Consider the following 18,784-nt stretch of genomic DNA (forward strand, 5'->3'; position numbering starts at 1 on the left):
TCTCTCTCTCTCTCTCTCTCTCTCTCTCTCTCTCTCTCTCTCTCTCTCTCTCTCTCTCTCTGTCCTCCCACCCCAAATGCCTGGGCATCCTCCTTTCCTGGATCAGTCTCCTTCACTGGTCATCCCTGCCTTGAGACACACACACCAAGTGCTGTCTGCTACCTTGGGCAAGGACCAGACAAAAGGCATTTTTATTAGCAGCTATATTTTAGCCTGTTTTTTAAGCCTCACCTCCTAGCTCGCCCATTCATATAGAGAGAAAAGGCAACACTTAAGAAATAAGCAACTGCCAGGCATCCACTTGCTCAGCACCGCAGGCTGCTGGTCGGGCTGTTGGCTGCATGACTTAGTGGTGAGTGACAGTTTCATTCAGCATGGAGACCCTGTTTAATTGGCCGTGAAATCAAACTTTTGTATTGGCACGCCGTCTGCCCTGATACCTACAGCGCTTATGCCTGGGCATTGGAGGGATACATCCAGTGAAGGCCCCTTGGTCATGCTGCACTGGGCTCTGCCTTGGTTCAGAGAAGATGGGATAGCCTATGAACAAATGCATCTCCTACTCTGGGACTCGGGAGATGCAGGGCATGGAGAGCTAAAGCTGATCCATTCCACCCTCTAGAAACAAGCATAGCCTTTGACAGCAGCTATGTTTGTACCAGAAGAGCCTTCTGATTTTAAGATCTGCACTCTCCATCTCTAAGGGTGAACAGCGCAGTGGAGGAGGAAGATCACAGAGTCTATGTGTTCTCTAAGGAACACCCATGCAGGGAGCCAAACTCCGCAGCTCCACTCTCCTTTGTGAGATGTTAGGTCTGTGGTGATAGCGACGCTTCCTTAAGAACATTCGCAGTTTCTATCCTCGTACTTCTTTGCTGCTTTCTTAAGATCTCCAGGCAGACATTCTCTGACAGTATACTAAGAAACAAGATTGATAATCCAGGAATCAGTTACCAGCAATCTGTCATGGGGGAGTCCATCAGAGAAAAGTATCCAGGAGTCAGTCACCTGAGGATTCATCCAGAGATCACTCATTTGAGGACCAGTCAGGCAGAGATCAATCACCTAGGGGATCAGTCAGAGGGGAGCATCAGACTCAGGGTTCAATTTATCCTGAAAATCAGTCACCAGGAACCAAAAAGTCACACATGGTTATCTTGAAATGTTATCAGAACATCAGGCATCTGGGGACCAGGCAGGAGGTCAATCTGGCATGTGTTAACTGTCTAGGGATCATTTAAGAGAGCTGTCACCTAGGGGATCTGTCACCCAAGACAACTGTCACCCAGAGACTAGTCACTCAGGGCAGTCACCCAGGAGATAAGTCAGTCACTCAGGGGACCAGCTATACAATAGGCCTGTCACCCAGGGGACCCATCACCCTGGGAACCAGTCACCCAGGAGACCTGCCACCTAGGAATTCATCCTCTCAGATTGGTCCTCCAGGATCAGCCAGTGGAGACCTGGCCTTGTGTGTGAGAGACATGTGATGTGTGGTGGCTGGCTCTTCTAGACATGTCACAGGTTTCTCACATTAGTGACAGGTGGGTTACCTGCACTCATTGCCCAGGGTTCTCTTGTGATAAACACAGCCATGCTGTCCTCTCCTGTTCTGACTAAGATGGAAGGCCAGGCACTGGGGATCTTCCTGGTACAAGGAGAATCAGTTGCACAAATCTCATTATTGCTAATAGTTCTGTAATGTTATTTTTCTCACAAATTTGTGGAGGTATTTTCTCCATCACTGATTTATTGAGATATTTAGCAGCATAATAAAAATGAGAAAAACAACCCACAGTTGGGAAACAGTGGCCGCTCTCACAGCTGCCAAGGGTTTTGGTTTTTTTTTTTTTAACCCACTGGTGATTGCCGTGTAAATATTGGTATGGATAAATAGCACAGTGAATTATAATCCAAATACGATATGCTAATTTTCAAAGGCAGAATTAAGCAAAATAAAAAATGCAAACATTTTCTTCTGTTAATTCGGAAAGACATTATCTTGGTGCCACACCACCCTCCCCCGTTTTTTGAGAGTAAGTAGATGGCTGACTAAATGGCTTAGTGTTGAGATCCTATATCAATATTTTAAAATGCTTTTGTAAAACACGCACAGAGTTCCTGGAGCTATGACAGAGCTCTTAAAGTCAAATATAGTCTTTGGGTGGTGATAGAAGTGGAGGTGATGGGGTTCATCCCCAGTAACAGCAGAATGTTAGGGAACCATAGATACGCCACAGGCAGAGCTGCTGTCCCTTCCTGGAATGTGGGTTGGAGTTGGGTGGGACATGTTCTTGCCTTCTCTCTCCCTCCTGTCCATGGACTGTACATAGCCTGTGAGAACAGAAACTCTCCTGACCTGATGAGAGTGTGCTACCAGAGTGGGCCCTGAATATTTGTAGGTGAGCCAGGGGGCATCAGAGGGGTTCCAGGGCTCTGCAGGCCATGTGTATTAAATGCACTATCACTCTAGAGTGTTCTTAAGCCAAATTCACCTAGGAAATATAAACCAGGGCTGGAGAGGTAGCTCAGTGGTTAAGACTGCTTGCTACTCTTACAGAGGATCTGTGTTTGATTCCCAGCATCGATTTCAGGCTTGCAATTGGCAATAACTACAGCTCCATGGGGCTCCAACAGCCTCTTCTGGACACCAAAGGCACCTGCACATATAGGACATACACTCACATAAACACTCATGCATACATATAAATCAAAATAAATCTTTAAAAAACATACACATACACACACACACACACACACACACACACACACCACTGGCATCCATTCTGTGCATATAAGCCTTGTTATTTTAGGTAGGAGGAGGGACCACCTATGCTACGGTTTGCCATTGTGCCATTGCCACCCCTGACAGGTCTCTTGATGAACAACAACCAACGATGCTAATATGTAGGAGTAAATGGTGAGGCTCTACTCTCTGCTGATGCCTTTAAAAAACGATCGGCTTTACCTCGTTCATTAACCTGTGACTATCAGGGCTTCACCAGGGCAAAGTCTAAAGCCTGAGCAAACACAGACTCACACGCTGGCAAGTCTCCTCCTGTTTACCATTGGGCTAATCCATCCGAGTGTATCTTCTGCGAAGGCAGTTCGGGGAGAATCCGCTCTCCATCACCCTGGGGCCATAAAAACAGCAAGTGCGTGCACATGTATATTCAGCGGGCTTTTCGTCCCCAGATCACCTGCTTTTTCAAGTCCCACGCACTTTTGCCTGTAAGAGGAAATTGAACTTGGGAAGGATTGCTACATCATAGGAACAGTTCAGACTCTGTGCCCACCTTTTAGCAACACCCTCCTCGGGGAATAATTTACATTTTATTTGCAATACCTCAGGTTGCGCTGGCTGCATGTGAAGCAGTGTGCTAAGCACTTTAGAAATAAAAACATATTGAATCTTCAAGGCAGGCCCACACTGTATGTACCTTTGACATCGACATTTGACAAACAAGGCACAGAGAAGTTGAGTGCTGTACTGATGGTCACACAGCCAATGACAGGACCACTAAGGTTGTGTAGTTATAGATGGTTTGTGCTTTGTGGGTTTGGTTTGTTGTTGTTGTTATTGTTGAGACATGGCCTCATGTAGCCCCGGCTGCCCTAGAACTTGCTGCAAAGCCGAGAGTGACTTGAAATTCTGATCCTCCTGCCTCTACCACCCAAATGGGATTACAGGTATGTGCCATCCCAACCAGTTTCATTGGTTGTGATCGGTATTTTCTTTCCTCTGTTTTTTTGGTGCTTTGGGAATCAAAACCATTCATCCCTCTCTTCTTTTCTACATAACATTTTCTGGCTTGGATCTTGTTCTTGTTTGCCTAAATATCAGAATTTACATAAACTTAGCATTTACCTTCTATGGAAAACTATGTATAAAAGTTACCCCTTTACCATGAATGTGCATGCATGCATGCATGTGTGTCAGTGTCTCTGTCAGTCCAGTCCATCTGTCTGTCTGTCTGTCTGTCTATTCCTGTGGAGGCCAGAGGTCAAGCTTGAGTGTCATTTCTCAGTCACTTTCCACAGGGTCTCTCTCTAGTCTGGAGCTCACCTATTAGGCCAGGCTGACTGGCCATCGAGCACTAAGGACCATCCTGTCTCCCTCCCCAGCTCTGAGACAACATGTGTGCGCCTCCACGCCCAGCTTCTTAGTGGGTGCTGGGAATGGAACCCAGATCCCCATACTGATGCAGCAAGCATGTTACCCCTGAGCTATCTCCCTAGTCACACATTAACCTTACTTAAACATAGCATTGAGTAACTTCATGGTGCTGTGTATCCACTACCACCATCCACCTTCCATTTTGGAAACCCAGGCTCTGTTACTGTTGAGTTCCAGTCCCTGAACCTCCCATTCTACATTCCATCTCCAGCACTTGAACAACCCTGGAGACCTCATCTAAACAAAACTGTGCAGTATGTGGCCTTTGTCACAGGGCGACTCCAGTGGCATCTTGTCCTCAGCATCCATGTCAGGATCCCTCCATTTTGAAAGTGGAGTAACATTCCATGTATGTTCACAACGTGGGTCACATGGGTAGTCTACACCTTTCGGCATTGTGAACAGCATTGCTGAGAACCCGGATTTGCAAGCAGCTGTCCAGAATACAAAATCGTTTTTAAAAAGATACATACTGCATTTAGCACCATTGACTAACAAGGTGCGCTTGGGGCATGGCTCAGCAGTAGAGCACCTGCCTAGACACCTTCAGTGAGGGCTGGGAGGGTGGCTCAGCTGTGAAGCACTGCTGGGTTCAATCCCTAGCAGTTGCAGGGTGGGAGCAAAACTCTGCATTTACGGCAGGCTTGACAGTGCAGGGGCTCAGGACACTTGGCATTGCTAAGCTATTTTCATTTGGGAGGTAGCCTTCCGGGCAGAACCAGGGTCTAGTCCTCAGCAGACAGCATGAAGCTCTAACAATGCTGTCCCTAAACTGTATTTTTCACATAATCCAACACTTTGCTCTAAAAGAGATGAACCCCAAGGTAGATGGCTTACAGCCACTCCAGGATCCCACCTGTCCATTCTGTCCACCATGTACCACCACAGTGATGGCAGAGGCTAAGGAAGCTATGCTTCAAACCATCCTCTTCAGCCATTGGCTAAGTTTTGTTTCTAGTCAGAACAGCATTGGAACCCATAATGCAATCTAGCTGGTGACCTGCAAGCTCCCGGCTGTTTACAGGTCAAGAGTGGGATCAAACGGATCAGCAATGGGGTGTGAAAGGAAAGCAGAAGGGAGCCAGGAGGGCCTAGATCCAATATGATAAGGTGATGGGAGGTATAAGAAAACGCCACTCTGAAATAGTAAGGTGGCTCAATCAGGCCTAATGACCTAATATTGGTGTTAGCATTCACACAGTAGAAGGAGAATTGAGTCCTGCAAGTTGTCCTTTGATGTCCACAAGTACATTATGGCATGTCCATACCCCACATAAAATAAATAAATGTAATAACAAAGAGATCAGCTTGCCCAGCTAGCTACCCTGGGACATTTGCTGATGACAGAAACACACCTCTGCTCCACCCGTGGCCCTCTCCAGTCTCTGAGGCTGCCCTCAGCACAGGCACAGGCAGCTGTGAGCTGGCCAGCCAGGTGCCTGGGGCTCATGGTAATAAATTTTATCTCCTGATGTAATTGTCATCTCGGGTGCTTACTGCCTCTGTCTGCTAACCTAGGTCTAGTCCTGGAAGCTTCTAGCCTCCGTACAATCTTACCTAGGCCTAGAAGGTTTTCAGCCTCTGAGACTTGCTGCTGACTAAGCTCACCTGTTCCTAGTTCTTTCTGAACTCTGAATGGCTGTTCAACTCAGCTGTTCTGGCTCAAACTCCTCTCTACTGGTTCAATCTGCCTTCTCTCTCGGCCTCTGACTGAATTGCTCTGCTTGACCTAAAACTAACTCTAGCAATCTGTCTGAATCTTCTGGCTCCTTCTCATTCTCTGGGTCATTCTGTCTTTACCTGTGCCTTGCTTGTTCTCTCTGCAACCTGTCTCTATGAAACTCTCCTGGTAAAACTGCTTTCTTTTCTTCTTTTTCTCTCTGTGCTGCTCTCTCTTAAGTAGCTTCCCTTCCCTCTCTCTCCTCATGAGAGTTAGGCCTTTTTCTGTCAAATCTTTCTCTGATTCATCCCTTTGTCTGCCACTCAATTAGACATCACTTTCAAACAGGGGCGCTTCCTTCAACAAACTAACTTTACCTTCATTGTTTGGGAGTAAGGTGTGAATACAGGCATGTCTGCATTCCTTTATTTATTTAATCTCCCTGGAAGGCCAGGGAGATTAAAGGTGTGTGCTAAGGGCTGAACCACACCACAACTAAAAATAGGTATTTTCAGTAAAAAACACAGTCTTGGGGTTCACAGAGTGATCAAATATCCTCCAACAGCTCATCTCCAGAAGAGTTGTCCTGAACTCAACTCCATCTCTGATCCCTCTTGCAGATGAAGGCTTATGGGACATGTTTGCAAAGGACATTCCCAGGAGTGCTACATCATACACCGTGGGCCTTGATAAGTTGCGGCAAGGGGTGACCTACGAGTTCCGGGTGGTGGCTGTGAACAAGGCAGGCTTTGGGGAGCCCAGCCGCCCTTCCATTGCAGTGTCAGGTAAGCCCTTCAGGAAATTTAGGGGTGCCGTCCTTTCTCCAAAAGATGGAAACATAAAGTGGCAGCACCCATCCATCTGTGAGAGGAGAGGGCAGGTGCTGAGAGACTGGCAGGCCCTCCAGCTGGGTGGAGGAGGTGCTGCAGATCAGATCACAGTAGGGAGCCCGGTGTAGATCCTCCTCACTATGAAACTCCTCCCTGGGACTGCCTTCCTTGAGCCAAACCCCAGACATTGAGCCACTGGCAAAGACCCCAAACCGACAAGGTGAGATTTCAATGTCCGATTGTGTCAGGACTCACATAAAAATCCAGACATGGTGGCATTCACTTGCAGTCTCTTCCCAGCTTTGCAGAGGCAGAGGGAGGATGACTGGGTTCTGATGGGAGGGCAGGGCAATGAGGGACCCTGTCTAAAAGGAGGTGGGAGGCATTTCTGAGGATGACACAAGGTTGTTGTGCCAGGGAAACGTTAGTGATCCCCCAAAACACACACACAGGAGCCAATCTGATGCAACTCACAGTGGGGTCTTAATTCTATCCGAGCTAGCTCAGCACACACACCCCAATGCACCTCCATCACGCAGGATGGTTTTGGTGGGGGGGGAGAGGGAGCCCTGAATGTCCATTGGGGCAAGGCTTTATAGTAAGCAGCAAGCAGGGAATACATGTGCATGCATCTAATTGGAAAGCTCCTGTGACCTTTAACATAATTGGCTGGTGCTGGGAGTCAGATCATAAACTTAACTTCTGCTCCCCTCTGCATGGGTGGTCGTTAGGCAGGGGGTGGGCTTGTAACCTGGGGTGCAGGTTTGTTGGGGGAATAACCAGGAGACACTGGTCTTGTTGAGGGTATAACCTGGAAACTCTGGTCTTGTTGTGGATTAGCCTAAAGACTGGAGCTAGGCTCAAGTTTTGTTGTGGGGCAACTTGGAAACTAATGCTAGGTACCAGCCTGTTAGTTTACCCAAATTCAAACTTAGATCAGGTTCTCTAAAATAAAATCTGAACTTGAAAGATTTGGCATCTCAAGATTGACCTCTGGTATATACACACACACATACACACACACACACACACACTAGAGAAAGGAGAAACTGCTACGAAGCAGCTTCATGCCCATGTGGCCTTGAACTGCGTACAGCAAACCGCAGGTGGGATGCAGCTCATCTCTATCATGGGATACCATCCACAAACACTTCTGAGTTCCTGCAGCACCCAAGCCAGCAGTGACTAGTCACCATCTGGACTGTCGTCGGTTCATGGCATCCTTCAGAAATGCTAGCCACAGTTGCCCACTGGCCTTGAATCAGGACCTAAGTCCTGAGATGCAAACTCCCCTCAGGATAACAGGCCCCTCTTCCCCACCCAGCAGCAGAGCTGGCCAACACTCATGGGTAGCCATCTTGAGAGTCACAGGATTTGCTATATGGGATATTGAATGCACAGCCAGACACCCCACTTATATCCTATGGATTCAAAACACTGTCATTGCCTGAGAAACCCTGCGGTGCACCATTATCCAAAGCCAATTTCCCCTTTATTCCCAGCATGCACTCATTCGTCATCCAGCCAGCAAGACACTTAACGCAAAGGTGGATATGTTCTCTGCAGGTTTTGGCAGCTGGAGGCAGACCCCTGGCTCTGCCTGCAAGAGCATCATTCAGGGCCCTTGGTGCCATTTAACCAACTCCCCCACAGGGACACCCCTGACGGGCAGGAGTGGGGCCCTAGGGCTGTCCAGCACCTGCAGAGAAGACATTTTCCCATTTTCCTCTTAGTGAACAGAACAGAATAAACAGGAAGGAAGACACGCACCCTTTGCCAAAGCAGCTTTTACACACAGCATCTCTGAGGGGATGTCTCAGAAGCAAGTTTGAACATGAAGCCTATAGTCTAGCCCATAAAATAAATAACACACAGCCCCAGACCTGAGGGGCTCCTGGACCAGTAGAGGAGGCCAACAGGTAGCTAAATATGCTCAGTGAGCATCTGAGGACAGCAATATGTGTGGAATCCAGAGAGCTTGAAGGCTCAGCCATTACCTTGTTGGTCATCAATGGGAACCATTGGTGGGGGAGAGGGGCATAGACTTCCATCTGGGAAGATTTCTTCAGGGACAGTGTTAAAGGACAGATGTGAGGAGATATGATAGTAGAGAATGATCATGATGCTGGGGACCAAGTTGCCATGGTGAGACCATCAAATGTAACAAAGCCAAGTACACAGCATCCCTTGAGGGAAGGCTGAGCCAGGGAGGGGGAAGCAGGGCCACATGTTAAGTCGGTGTTTCTAAGCAAGTGAGATTAGAAGAGGCATGGAGATTGTTCTAAAGGTGAGGGCAGGGTGGGAGAAGATGGTCTGCTTGCTATACATCTGTCCTGTCTTCACTTCTCTTCCTGCTGCTGTGACACAATACCCTGACAAAAACAACTTAGGGTAAATGGTTTGCTATGGCTTCCACTTCAAGGTACAGTTTATCACGGTAGGGATGTTAAGGAGGTGGGAGCTTGAGGTAGCTGGTCACATCACACTGACAACCAGGAAGCAGGAAGCACTGAATGCACACTCTGCTGCCTTTCTTCATGTATGTAGTATCCGAGTCAGGGTTTCCATGGCTGTGATGAGACATCATGACCAAGGAAACACATATATAGGAAAACATTTAATAGGGGCTAGCTTACAGTCCAGAGGTTAGGTCCATTAGCATCATGGCAAGACGCATGGTGGCATGCAGGCAGACATAGTGTTGGAGAAGTAGATGAATGTTCTAAATGTGTTTCCCAAGCATCAGGAAGAGACAGCGGGCCTTGCTTCAGCATCTGAGACCTCAAAGTCTGCCCCCAATGACACATTTCTTCTCCCAAGGCCACACCTCCTAACAGTGCCGCTCTGCAAGCCTATAGGGGCCATTTTTATTCAAACCACTATATGTAATCTAGGACCCCAGCTGGGAATGGTGCCACCCACAGTTAAGATGGGTCTTCTGCCCACATCAGCCTACCTGACCACCATGATACCCCCTCATAGCATCCACAGGCGTGTCTCCTAGGTGATCCTAGATTCCCACTGAGCTGTAAGTTAACCAGCACAGATCCCCAAGCTTGACTCTATAGAGAAGGCAGAAAAATCCCTAAGAGTGGATTCCCAAACCTGTTACAGAGCTAATGGAGATCCCAGAGAACCATCCACTGAATTGTGACAGCCATGACAGCTCCTCCTCTCCCCTACTGCCATGTGGGGGAGATGCTGTGTGGAGCTACTGGGGAGCCTCACGCTATATGGTCTCTTCCACAGCACAAGCTGAAGCCCCGTTCTATGAAGAGTGGTGGTTCCTGCTGGTTATGGCGCTCTCCAGCCTCCTCCTCGTCCTCCTGGTGGTCTTCATGCTGGTCCTGCATGGGCAAAGCAAGAAGTACAAGAACTGTGGCACAGGTGTGACATCTATCTCTCTCTTTCCATGGTGACTTGGCATTTGGACATGAGGGCTGACATTTGGTTACTCTGCTGAATCTGCCAGGATCTCCTTTAACAATGCATAAATATAGCCCGGCGGTGGTGGCACACGCCTTTAATCCCAGCACTTGGGAGGCAGAGGCAGGTGGATTTCTGACTTCGAGGCCAGCCTGGTCTACAGAGTGAGTTCCAGGACAGCCAAGGCTACACAGAGAAACCCTGTCTTGAAAAAACCAAACCAAACCAAACAAACAAACAAAAGAAAAACAATGCATAAATATCAGGGAAATAAGTACCTTAATGGCAGAGCCCCTGTCTAGAATCCCCCATTGAGGGGCTGGGGTGTGGCTCAGTGGTAGAGCTCCTGCCTAGACTCTCCCAATGAGGGGCTGGGCTATGGCTCAGTGGTAGAGCTCCTGACTAGAATCCCCCAGTGAAGGGCTAGGGGTGTGGCTCAGTGGTAAAGTCCCTGCCTAGAATCCCCCAGTGAGGGGCTGGGGTGTGGCTCAGTGGTAGAGCCCCTGCCTAGAATCCCCCAGTGAGGGGCTGGGGTGTGGCTCAGTGGTAGAGCCCTGGCCTAGAATCCCCCAGTGAAGGACTGGGGTGTGGCTCAATGGTAAAGCCCCTGCCTAGAATCCCCCAGTGAGGGGCTGAGGTGTGGCTCAGTGGTAGAGCCCCTGCCTAGAATCCCCCAGTGAGGGGCTGGGGCAAGGCTCAGTGGTAAAGTCCCTGCCTAGAATCCCCCAGTGAGGGGCTGGGGTGTGGCTCAGTGGTAGAGCCCCTGCCTAGAATCCCCCATTGAGGGGCTGGGGCGTGGCTCAGTGGTAGAGCCCCTGCCTAGAATCCCCCAGTGAGGGGCTGGGGCAAGGCTCAGTGGTAGAGCCCCTGCCTAGAATCCCCCAGTGAGGGGCTGGGGCAAGGCTCAGTGGTAGAGTACTCACCTAATATACTGGAGTCCTTAAGCTGCATCCTCATCACTAGCAAAGCAAAAGAGGAGCTGCAGGCCTGCAGTTTCTTCTCATATTAGCTGTGTATCTTAGCCATGGCATTGGAGTTGCTGGGTTCCCTGATCTTCCTTCCATTCGCTATTTCTCTTAGGTGCTCATTTTAAGCAGGACTAGAAAAGATGTGTCTCATCCCAGCACCTCTGACCATAGGGATAAGCTGGGACCCACCTCGGGTGTTTGGGGTAGCTCTCTGAGTATGATGAAGACATCCTTATGGTATGGCCTTTCTTGTGTACTTGAGCCTGGACACACTTTCCAGTCCCTCTGCGTACCCTCTTCCAGCTCTGACTCCTTTGAAGAATTAACCCCTCTTGCTGTCCTCAGAGCTCCATGCTCACTCAGCATGAGCCAGCACTCCAAGAGCACATGTGTGCTGCTGGGCTGCTCATCAACACCATCATTAGAGAAATAAACATGTATGTGGAGGGTAGAGCCAGCCACAGGAATGCTCATGTGGTATGGCTTCTTAGATGTGGAGGACAAGAGAAGGCAAAGTGGGGGCATGGTTCTTGGAGGCAAATGCTGTGGTCACATCTTGTGGGAGAGGAGCAGAGAGGGATGGTGTAAGATTCAGCCTTGTGGATGCTGCATGGGCTCTGCGCCTGTGCAGAGGAGGTGGCTAGAGGAGATGAGAACACATTGCTCCACATACTTCAGGGTGATGCTCTTTGTTGTCTTCCTGTTTTAAAAGCCTCATAACCACCAGTAAGAGCATTCCTCACCATAATGTGGCTCCCACTCCCCCAGTTCTCACTTTGCAGCAGTTAGCAAAGCTGTGGCTGAGCCAGAGAATACATCAGGGACTTGGGAGTGGCTCAGCTGGTAAAGAACTGACTGTGTAAACATGGAGACCCAAGTTAGATCCCCAGCAGTCACACAGAAAAAGCTGGGCTTGATGCTAAATGCTCATAATCCCAGAGATAAGGGAGTATTGACAGGTGGATCTCTGGGGCTCACAAAAGCAGGGATCCCTCCCCAGCATCTGCACAGCAGATCCTTGTGCGGGGGAGATGGGGAGTTGGGGGGGGTGTTAATCAGGTAGAGTGCCTAAATTGCCAGACATTATTAATCCATCCCTGAATAGAAAGAGTTTATTCCTTTTCTTTGCTGTGTAAATTCACTTCCAACAAGTGTTCGTAAATCAGATTTTATTCCCCTGGGATTTACAGTGTATGAATGGCATGTCATTTTAGTGAGTTAATGCAGTTACAGAACAGCATAAAGTCTCCCTGTATCGGTCTCCCCATCCTCTTTCCTCTCTTCTTCCATCTAGAAACAGACTAGAAAAGACACACCAGACCTTCAGCTTCCAATACCCAGCCTCCCCCTAGGGTATTAATTTAATATCATAATTAAAGCCTAGGGGCGGGGCTTGTGTCCCAGAGAGTGACTTGGGGGAAGTTTTCATGTCCTTAGTTGACTCCCGGTAGGAGCTTGCCAGCCCCTCACTTTGTTCCACCTGCCCAGCACCCATCAAGTCACATGCCGGAGCAGAGGCAAAGTTAACATCCATTTACTGCACTGGATCTATGGGCTGTTCTGTCTCAGCCTCCAGCTACATGGAAGGTTCAGGGTGCCCATCACAGGGACTCCTCTCAGGATGAACATATACCTTACCATGTCTTGAACAGAGGTGTGTGTGAGACACCATCCAAGGGGCTGCAGGACAGTTGAGGACATACCACATAAAATCCTCACCCTCAAAGAATCTCTCAAGCAGCATTGGAAAGGTAGAAAACAGAGTCTAAGCACCCAGTACATGTGCTAGTGCAAACTTCCCCGGTGGGGGCTAGGGAGATGGCTCAGTGAGCTTGCAGCACAAACCTAAAGACCTGAGTTCAAGTCCTCAACACCCACATAATGTCTAGGGCATGGCAGTACCCGTGTCTATAACCAAGTGCTATGTGGAGCTTAGCATACTCCAGAAACTCTCCACAGACATGACCAGGGGTTTATCTCTTGGGTGATTCTGAATTCCAATAAGTTGTCAATCAAGATTGACCATCACATAGGGCCGGAGAAGTAGTCCAGCAGATAAAGGCATCTGCTGCCAAGCCTGAAGACCAGGTTCAATTCCTAGGACCTGCATGGTGGGAGGAGACAACTTCTGAAAGCTGTCCTCTGCCCTCCACACAGGGGCTGTGACATGCATACCCCTGCACAGAGACACACAAAGGCTGTGACATGCATACCCCCGCACAGAGACACATTCAATGATACATAAATAAATTTATTTTAAAGTTTAACCCTCACAGACACACTTTTGTAGATTTACTTTTAAAGTCTACAGTTCAGGTTGGGCAGTGATGACACACACCACAGAGGCAGGCAGATTTCTGAGTTTCAAGACCAGCCTGGTCTACAGAGCAAGTTCCAGGACAGCCAGGGCTACACAGAGAAACCCTGTCTCAAACAAAAACAAAAACAAAAACAAACCAGCCCATAATTTACCAGCTAATGCAGAGATACATGCAACCACCACCACTGTCCGTTTGGGGACATCTTTATCACCTTCTAAAGGAAGCCCTTTCTTTGCCTATCCTACCCATAGAAGCGTGTTTTTTAACTTCCAGTTTCATTACATGATTGTGAGATTGTTTTATTTTTTTAATTTTGTTACTTGTGAAACGTTTGACTTCCCCAGCTTCTAATGAGGGTATGCATTCTGAGCACATTTTCATAAAATATTGGCAAGGATACTGGCATTTTGGCACCAGGCAAGATAAACACTGAAATGCTAATATCACTATTTTGCTCCAGCAACTGCCTCTCCCACGGAGGCAGTGCGGTATCGTACGGTTCTGGGGGGGTCACATGTGACAAGAACACAGGAGCTCCCGGTGTAGACTGACCCACCCCTGTGTCACTGCGGCAGCCTCGTGACTAAGACTCTGCTGGCTTTCCCTACTGGCTCTAGGCAAGGGCATCTCCAGCATGGAAGAGACAGTGACCCTGGATAACGGAGGGTTTGCCGCCTTGGAGCTCAACAGCCGCCACCTCAATGTCAAGAGCACCTTCTCAAAGAAGAATGGGACCAGGTAGGAGGCTGTGCTGAGCCACTGAAGGCTGGGTGCCTGGAGGGGGTTCCCCAGCCACAAGTACTGCTAAACAAAATTCCACGTGTAACAGTTGGAAGCACAGCTCACAGGCAAGCCTGCTCCTAAGCCACCAGGCAGTGCTAGATCTAGCTGTTCAGGCTGCAGAGGGATCAGAGAAGTCCCCGGAACTTCTGTAGAGATGTAGAAAGGGAGCAGGACCTCACGCAGGAAGCCCTAGGCTAGGGACATCTGGCAACCTCTAGGCTTTGACTCTCCTTAGGTCAGGGACTTTCCAGTTCATCATAGACTACAGCAGGCTTGACCTGCGTCTGAGATGGAAGGCTTTTTGTAATTGTCACTGCTTCGTGCTTTCCAAGTTGTCCCTCAGTGACACAGACAGCCCTTCCAGATGCGGTTGGAAATGAAAACAAATGTGACCCTCCCTGCCCCGCAAAGCCTTAGCTCTTCACCCCCTGCCAGCTTTAGCAGGAAGTAAGTGTCCCAAATTGGAATTAGAAGGTGGCTTTTACCTGGCTTTTGACCCAAAATATTTCGCTACAAATATACAAAGCAGGGCTAGGGAGATGGCTCAGTCAGTAAAGTGCTTGCTGTAAAAGAATAAGCACCTGAATTCACTCTCTGGAACCCAGGAGAGATCAGACGCATGTGTGTATTGCTAATTCCAGACAGCTGAGAGGATTCCTGGAACCTGTTGGCCAGCTAGCCTAGCCTACTCAGAGAGTTCTGGGCAGGTGGGACCCTGTTTCAAAGAAAAAAAAACCAAGGCAGGGATTAGAGATGGTTCAATATGTAAAGTCTTTTCTCCATATACAGACCTGAGTTCAAATCTCCAGAAAGCATAAAAAGCAACGTGAGTCTGTAACTCCAGCACCGCTCTGATGAGATGAGAGACAGAGACAGGAGTATCCCCCGAAAGCTCACTGGCCAGCAGCCAACAGTGTATCAAATAAGGTGGAAGGCAGGGGCCAGCACCAGAAGTTCTCCTCTGACCTCCACACATGTGGCCTGGCATGTGCACAACTGCACTCACACACATGAACAGGCACACACATGTATGCATACTGTCGCACATACGAGCACCTTTACACAGACATGGCAGAGTGTCTTCCCTGAGTAAGAGACCATGGGGCTTGCCAGTGTTAAAGGCGCTGCTTCTCACAGACCCCATTTCAGTACAAACCTGCTTTTCACTGCAAAGAGTGGGGCTCACACACCATCAGAGGCACAGGCGGACCAAAGCCCTCAGTGACAAGCTCATGCTTCGCCTCTGTCACTCAGAGAATTGAATTGTTTGAAGGGCCCTGAGGCCCAGTGCTCATCTTCAGAGGAAGCAGGTCCCAACCACTCTTCCACGTGGTCCCCAGCCAGAGCACACTGGGCTGCCACTCCCTCACTAGCTTCCTCGGGACAGGAAGTGGAAGCAGTAATACCCAGTCCTGTCTTTCTATTTCATTTGTCTGCCAAGAGTCAAGCTTCTTTCTCCTGTTGAGTCAGAGAAATGTGAAAAAGTACTCACATATGTCAAGACTGTGAGGGGCTCCTCACAGGGAACCTTAACATATCCCTGCTGCTTTCCACCCCTGACGCAAACCCCTCCCCACTTCTGAGAAGTTCCTTGTCTTGAGGCTCGTCCCCCGAGGACAGACAGTCATCCAGTTTGTTAAGTTGCTGTGCTTCTTAGGTAAAAAGGAAATGACTTTTCAGTGAAGTTGGAAGGTCCTGACCCACAAAGGAACATCCCCAAGGAGTTCTCTACCAAGAGAAACACAGATGTCTGATTTGGCAAGATAAGAACCTGAGGCTCCTATGGGAGGCTGTAAAAGCTGGATGGGATTTGCAGGTGTTGGATGAGGAAGCCTTTCCAACATGGCCCACTGGAGTACACCTGTCATCCAGGTACTCAGGAGGCAGAGGTGGGAGGAATGCAAGTTTAAGGTATGCCTGGGCTGTGGAGTGAGTTCAAATCCATCCTGGGCAATTGAATAAGACCCTGTCTCAAAATAAAGAGAGGGCTAAAGGTATAGGTCAGCAATTGATCATCTGCCTAGAATCCCCCAGTGAGGGGCTGGGGTGTGGCTCAGTGGTAGAGCACCTACCTAGAATCTCCCAGTGAGGGGCTGAGGTGTGGCTCAGTGGTAGAGCTCCTGCCTAGAATCCCCCAGTGAGGGCTTAGGGAAGTAAATCATCAGTAGCTCATTTGGCTAGAATCTGCCAGTGTGAGATTGGGAATATGACTCAATAAGGCATGATATGGTAAGCTTATTATGTACAAGGCTCTAGATTCAATTTCCAGCATAGAACAAAAAAAGCCTTTTCTATTTTTTTCCAGTTAAGCTGCCTGTACAAGCAGCCTCAGAGGCTCTGTGTAGGAACAGACCCATATGGCTGCTAGGTTTATGGGGTCCCTTGACCAGCTCAGGAGGAATAGCTTTGTGTGAGGGTTTAGAAGGATGGAGAGTGTAGATGGTGAGTTCCCAGGCATCTGACCCACGGAGGCAGTTTCTACAGAGGGAAGGCCTGGTCTTCGGTGTGCATCCATATACTCAGAGCCAAGTGCCACCTTGTCACTCAGCCATCTGAGGGAGCCCAGGTTGACACTGTATGGTCTGAAGCAGCCAGAGGGTCTCAGCTTAGCTGCTCTGCAGCTCACACAGCCCTGGGGAGGGAAGGCCTCACTTTCATCGGTGACAATTGGCCTCTCTGAGAGTCCTGAACTCTCTCATAGGGTCAGGTACTACCATGAGCCCACTGAGCCACAGACAATGTCAAATTGAGCCAGAAAGGAAGACTGCCCTTTGTTCTCAGCAGCCCTGGGTTCAAGGGTGTGAGGGAACAAAGCATCCAGTGCTGTTTATGGTCTGTATGTTTGCAGGGCCCCAGGAACAAGGGCTGTAGGTTACATGGGGTCACCCAGACTGCACCCTCTAGCTGAAGTCTCACTTAGCTTTAAAAATGAAGCCCAGAGCCAGCTATGATGGCACAAGCCTGTCATCTAAATACTCAGAGCCTAAGGTAGGAGAATTGTACGTTTGAGGCCAGCCTGGGCTACATGGCAAGACTCTGTCTCCATGGAGAATGAAGGAGACGAGGATGATAGCTCAGCAGGTAAAGGGCTTGCTATGGACACAGTCCTGAATACAGACCCCAGCATAAAGAGCTGGGCGTGATGGCACACATCTGTAAGCCCAGCAGTAGAGACAAGGATTCTTGGGGTGACGCTTGCCAGCTAGGCTAGCCAAACTAGTAACCTATTCTATCTACCTCAAAAATAAGGTGGAAAGTAATGAAGGGAGACACTGGCATCAACCTCTGGCCTCCACACGCATTCACACACACGTATACATGTACCATGTATGTGAACACATGCATAAAATATACACACAAATAAAAAATGTTAAGAGAGGCACAATTGGTTCGAAGCTGTTTGGCCAAGTGGTACCTGCTTTTGTGTGAGAAGGCACCCTTGTAGTGCCTTAGATTTAAAACAAAACAAAACCCCACAGATTAATCAAAATGGTTAGATGACAAATGGCAAATAAATCATGGCCAAAATAAATCACTTTTGAAGTAGAGAAAATGGAGGCCTGAATCCCTGTAAGATGGCTCAGCAGGTAAAGGCACTTGCCACCAAGCCTCATGACCTGAGTTCCATTCCTGGGACACACATGGTGGAGGAGAGACCCAAGTTATCCTCAGACCTCCACACATATGCATGGCACATGTACATGTGTACACACAGACATACACATTTAAAAAAAAATAAATATTTTAAAAAGGAGTCTCTTGAACCTTTCTTGGTCCTTCCCTGGGGAAATTAAGGCAGAGCCAACCCTAAGGGAGTTACAATGGCCAGGATGCCAGAATCACTGGGAAAATGGCTTTCTCATGCTCAGGTCACTGAGAGTGACTTTCCTGACAGGGGATAGGTCATCTGCCTCTGGTCCACCATGCAGCCTTATAAGTGGTCTCCAACCCAAGGGTCCTGCACATAGGGAAAAGTGCACCTGGCCATCTAGCTGACCACAGTCACAGAGACCCCTGAAGAGCCCCAAGATGAAAAGGATGCATGTGATCCTGACTCATTTAACAATGCATCAACTGTAAGCACAGATTCTCCCTCAGATTATACTGTCTCTATCTATAAAAGTAAAACAAGGGAACTAGAGAAATGGCTCGGCACTTAAAGCACCTGCCATGAAAGCATGAGACCCTGAATCCAGATCTCCAGAACCCATGTCAGGCATGTCAGGCAGACTAACTGATGGTCTACCTGTAACTTCAGATCTCTGGAGGCAAAGTCAAGGGATCATTGGAGCAAGCTACCTAGCCAGACTAGCCTTATCAGTGAGCTCTGGGTTTGATTGAGAGACCCTGCTTCATATATAGAGGCAGTGAGAGTAATTGAGGGAGCCTCCTGAATCTACATACAGGAACATACACAAGCCCATGCATGCATACATGCAAACATGCAGACCCAAGTGAAAGTAATGTTTAATAAAAAAGAAACAAGACAGGAAGTTGTAGAGTGCAGAGTGTGTTTGTTTTCCATTGCCATGTGACAGATGACCACACTATAACACACATCTCACAGGGTAGAAACTGCCCCAGCCCAGCTGGTCACCTACTAGGGCCACCCATGGCTA

The 18,784-nt window shown here is 48.6% G+C and overlaps 1 protein-coding gene across 1 annotated transcript in view; it reads left to right on the plus strand.

The window, feature by feature from the left end:
- The window catches only part of Sdk1 (sidekick cell adhesion molecule 1), a 976,484-nt gene that overhangs the window by 942,860 nt on the left and 14,840 nt on the right, over positions 1–18,784 (plus strand). Inside the window, exons 41-43 of the mRNA XM_031338568.1 lie at positions 6,458–6,622; positions 9,917–10,054; positions 14,000–14,120. Of these exons, the coding sequence (XP_031194428.1) occupies positions 6,458–6,622; positions 9,917–10,054; positions 14,000–14,120 (424 nt within the window). The remainder of the gene's footprint in view (positions 1–6,457; positions 6,623–9,916; positions 10,055–13,999; positions 14,121–18,784) is intronic.

This window comes from Mastomys coucha, unplaced genomic scaffold (genome assembly GCF_008632895.1).
Source record: "Mastomys coucha isolate ucsf_1 unplaced genomic scaffold, UCSF_Mcou_1 pScaffold22, whole genome shotgun sequence".
NCBI classification, from domain to species: domain Eukaryota; kingdom Metazoa; phylum Chordata; class Mammalia; order Rodentia; family Muridae; genus Mastomys; species Mastomys coucha.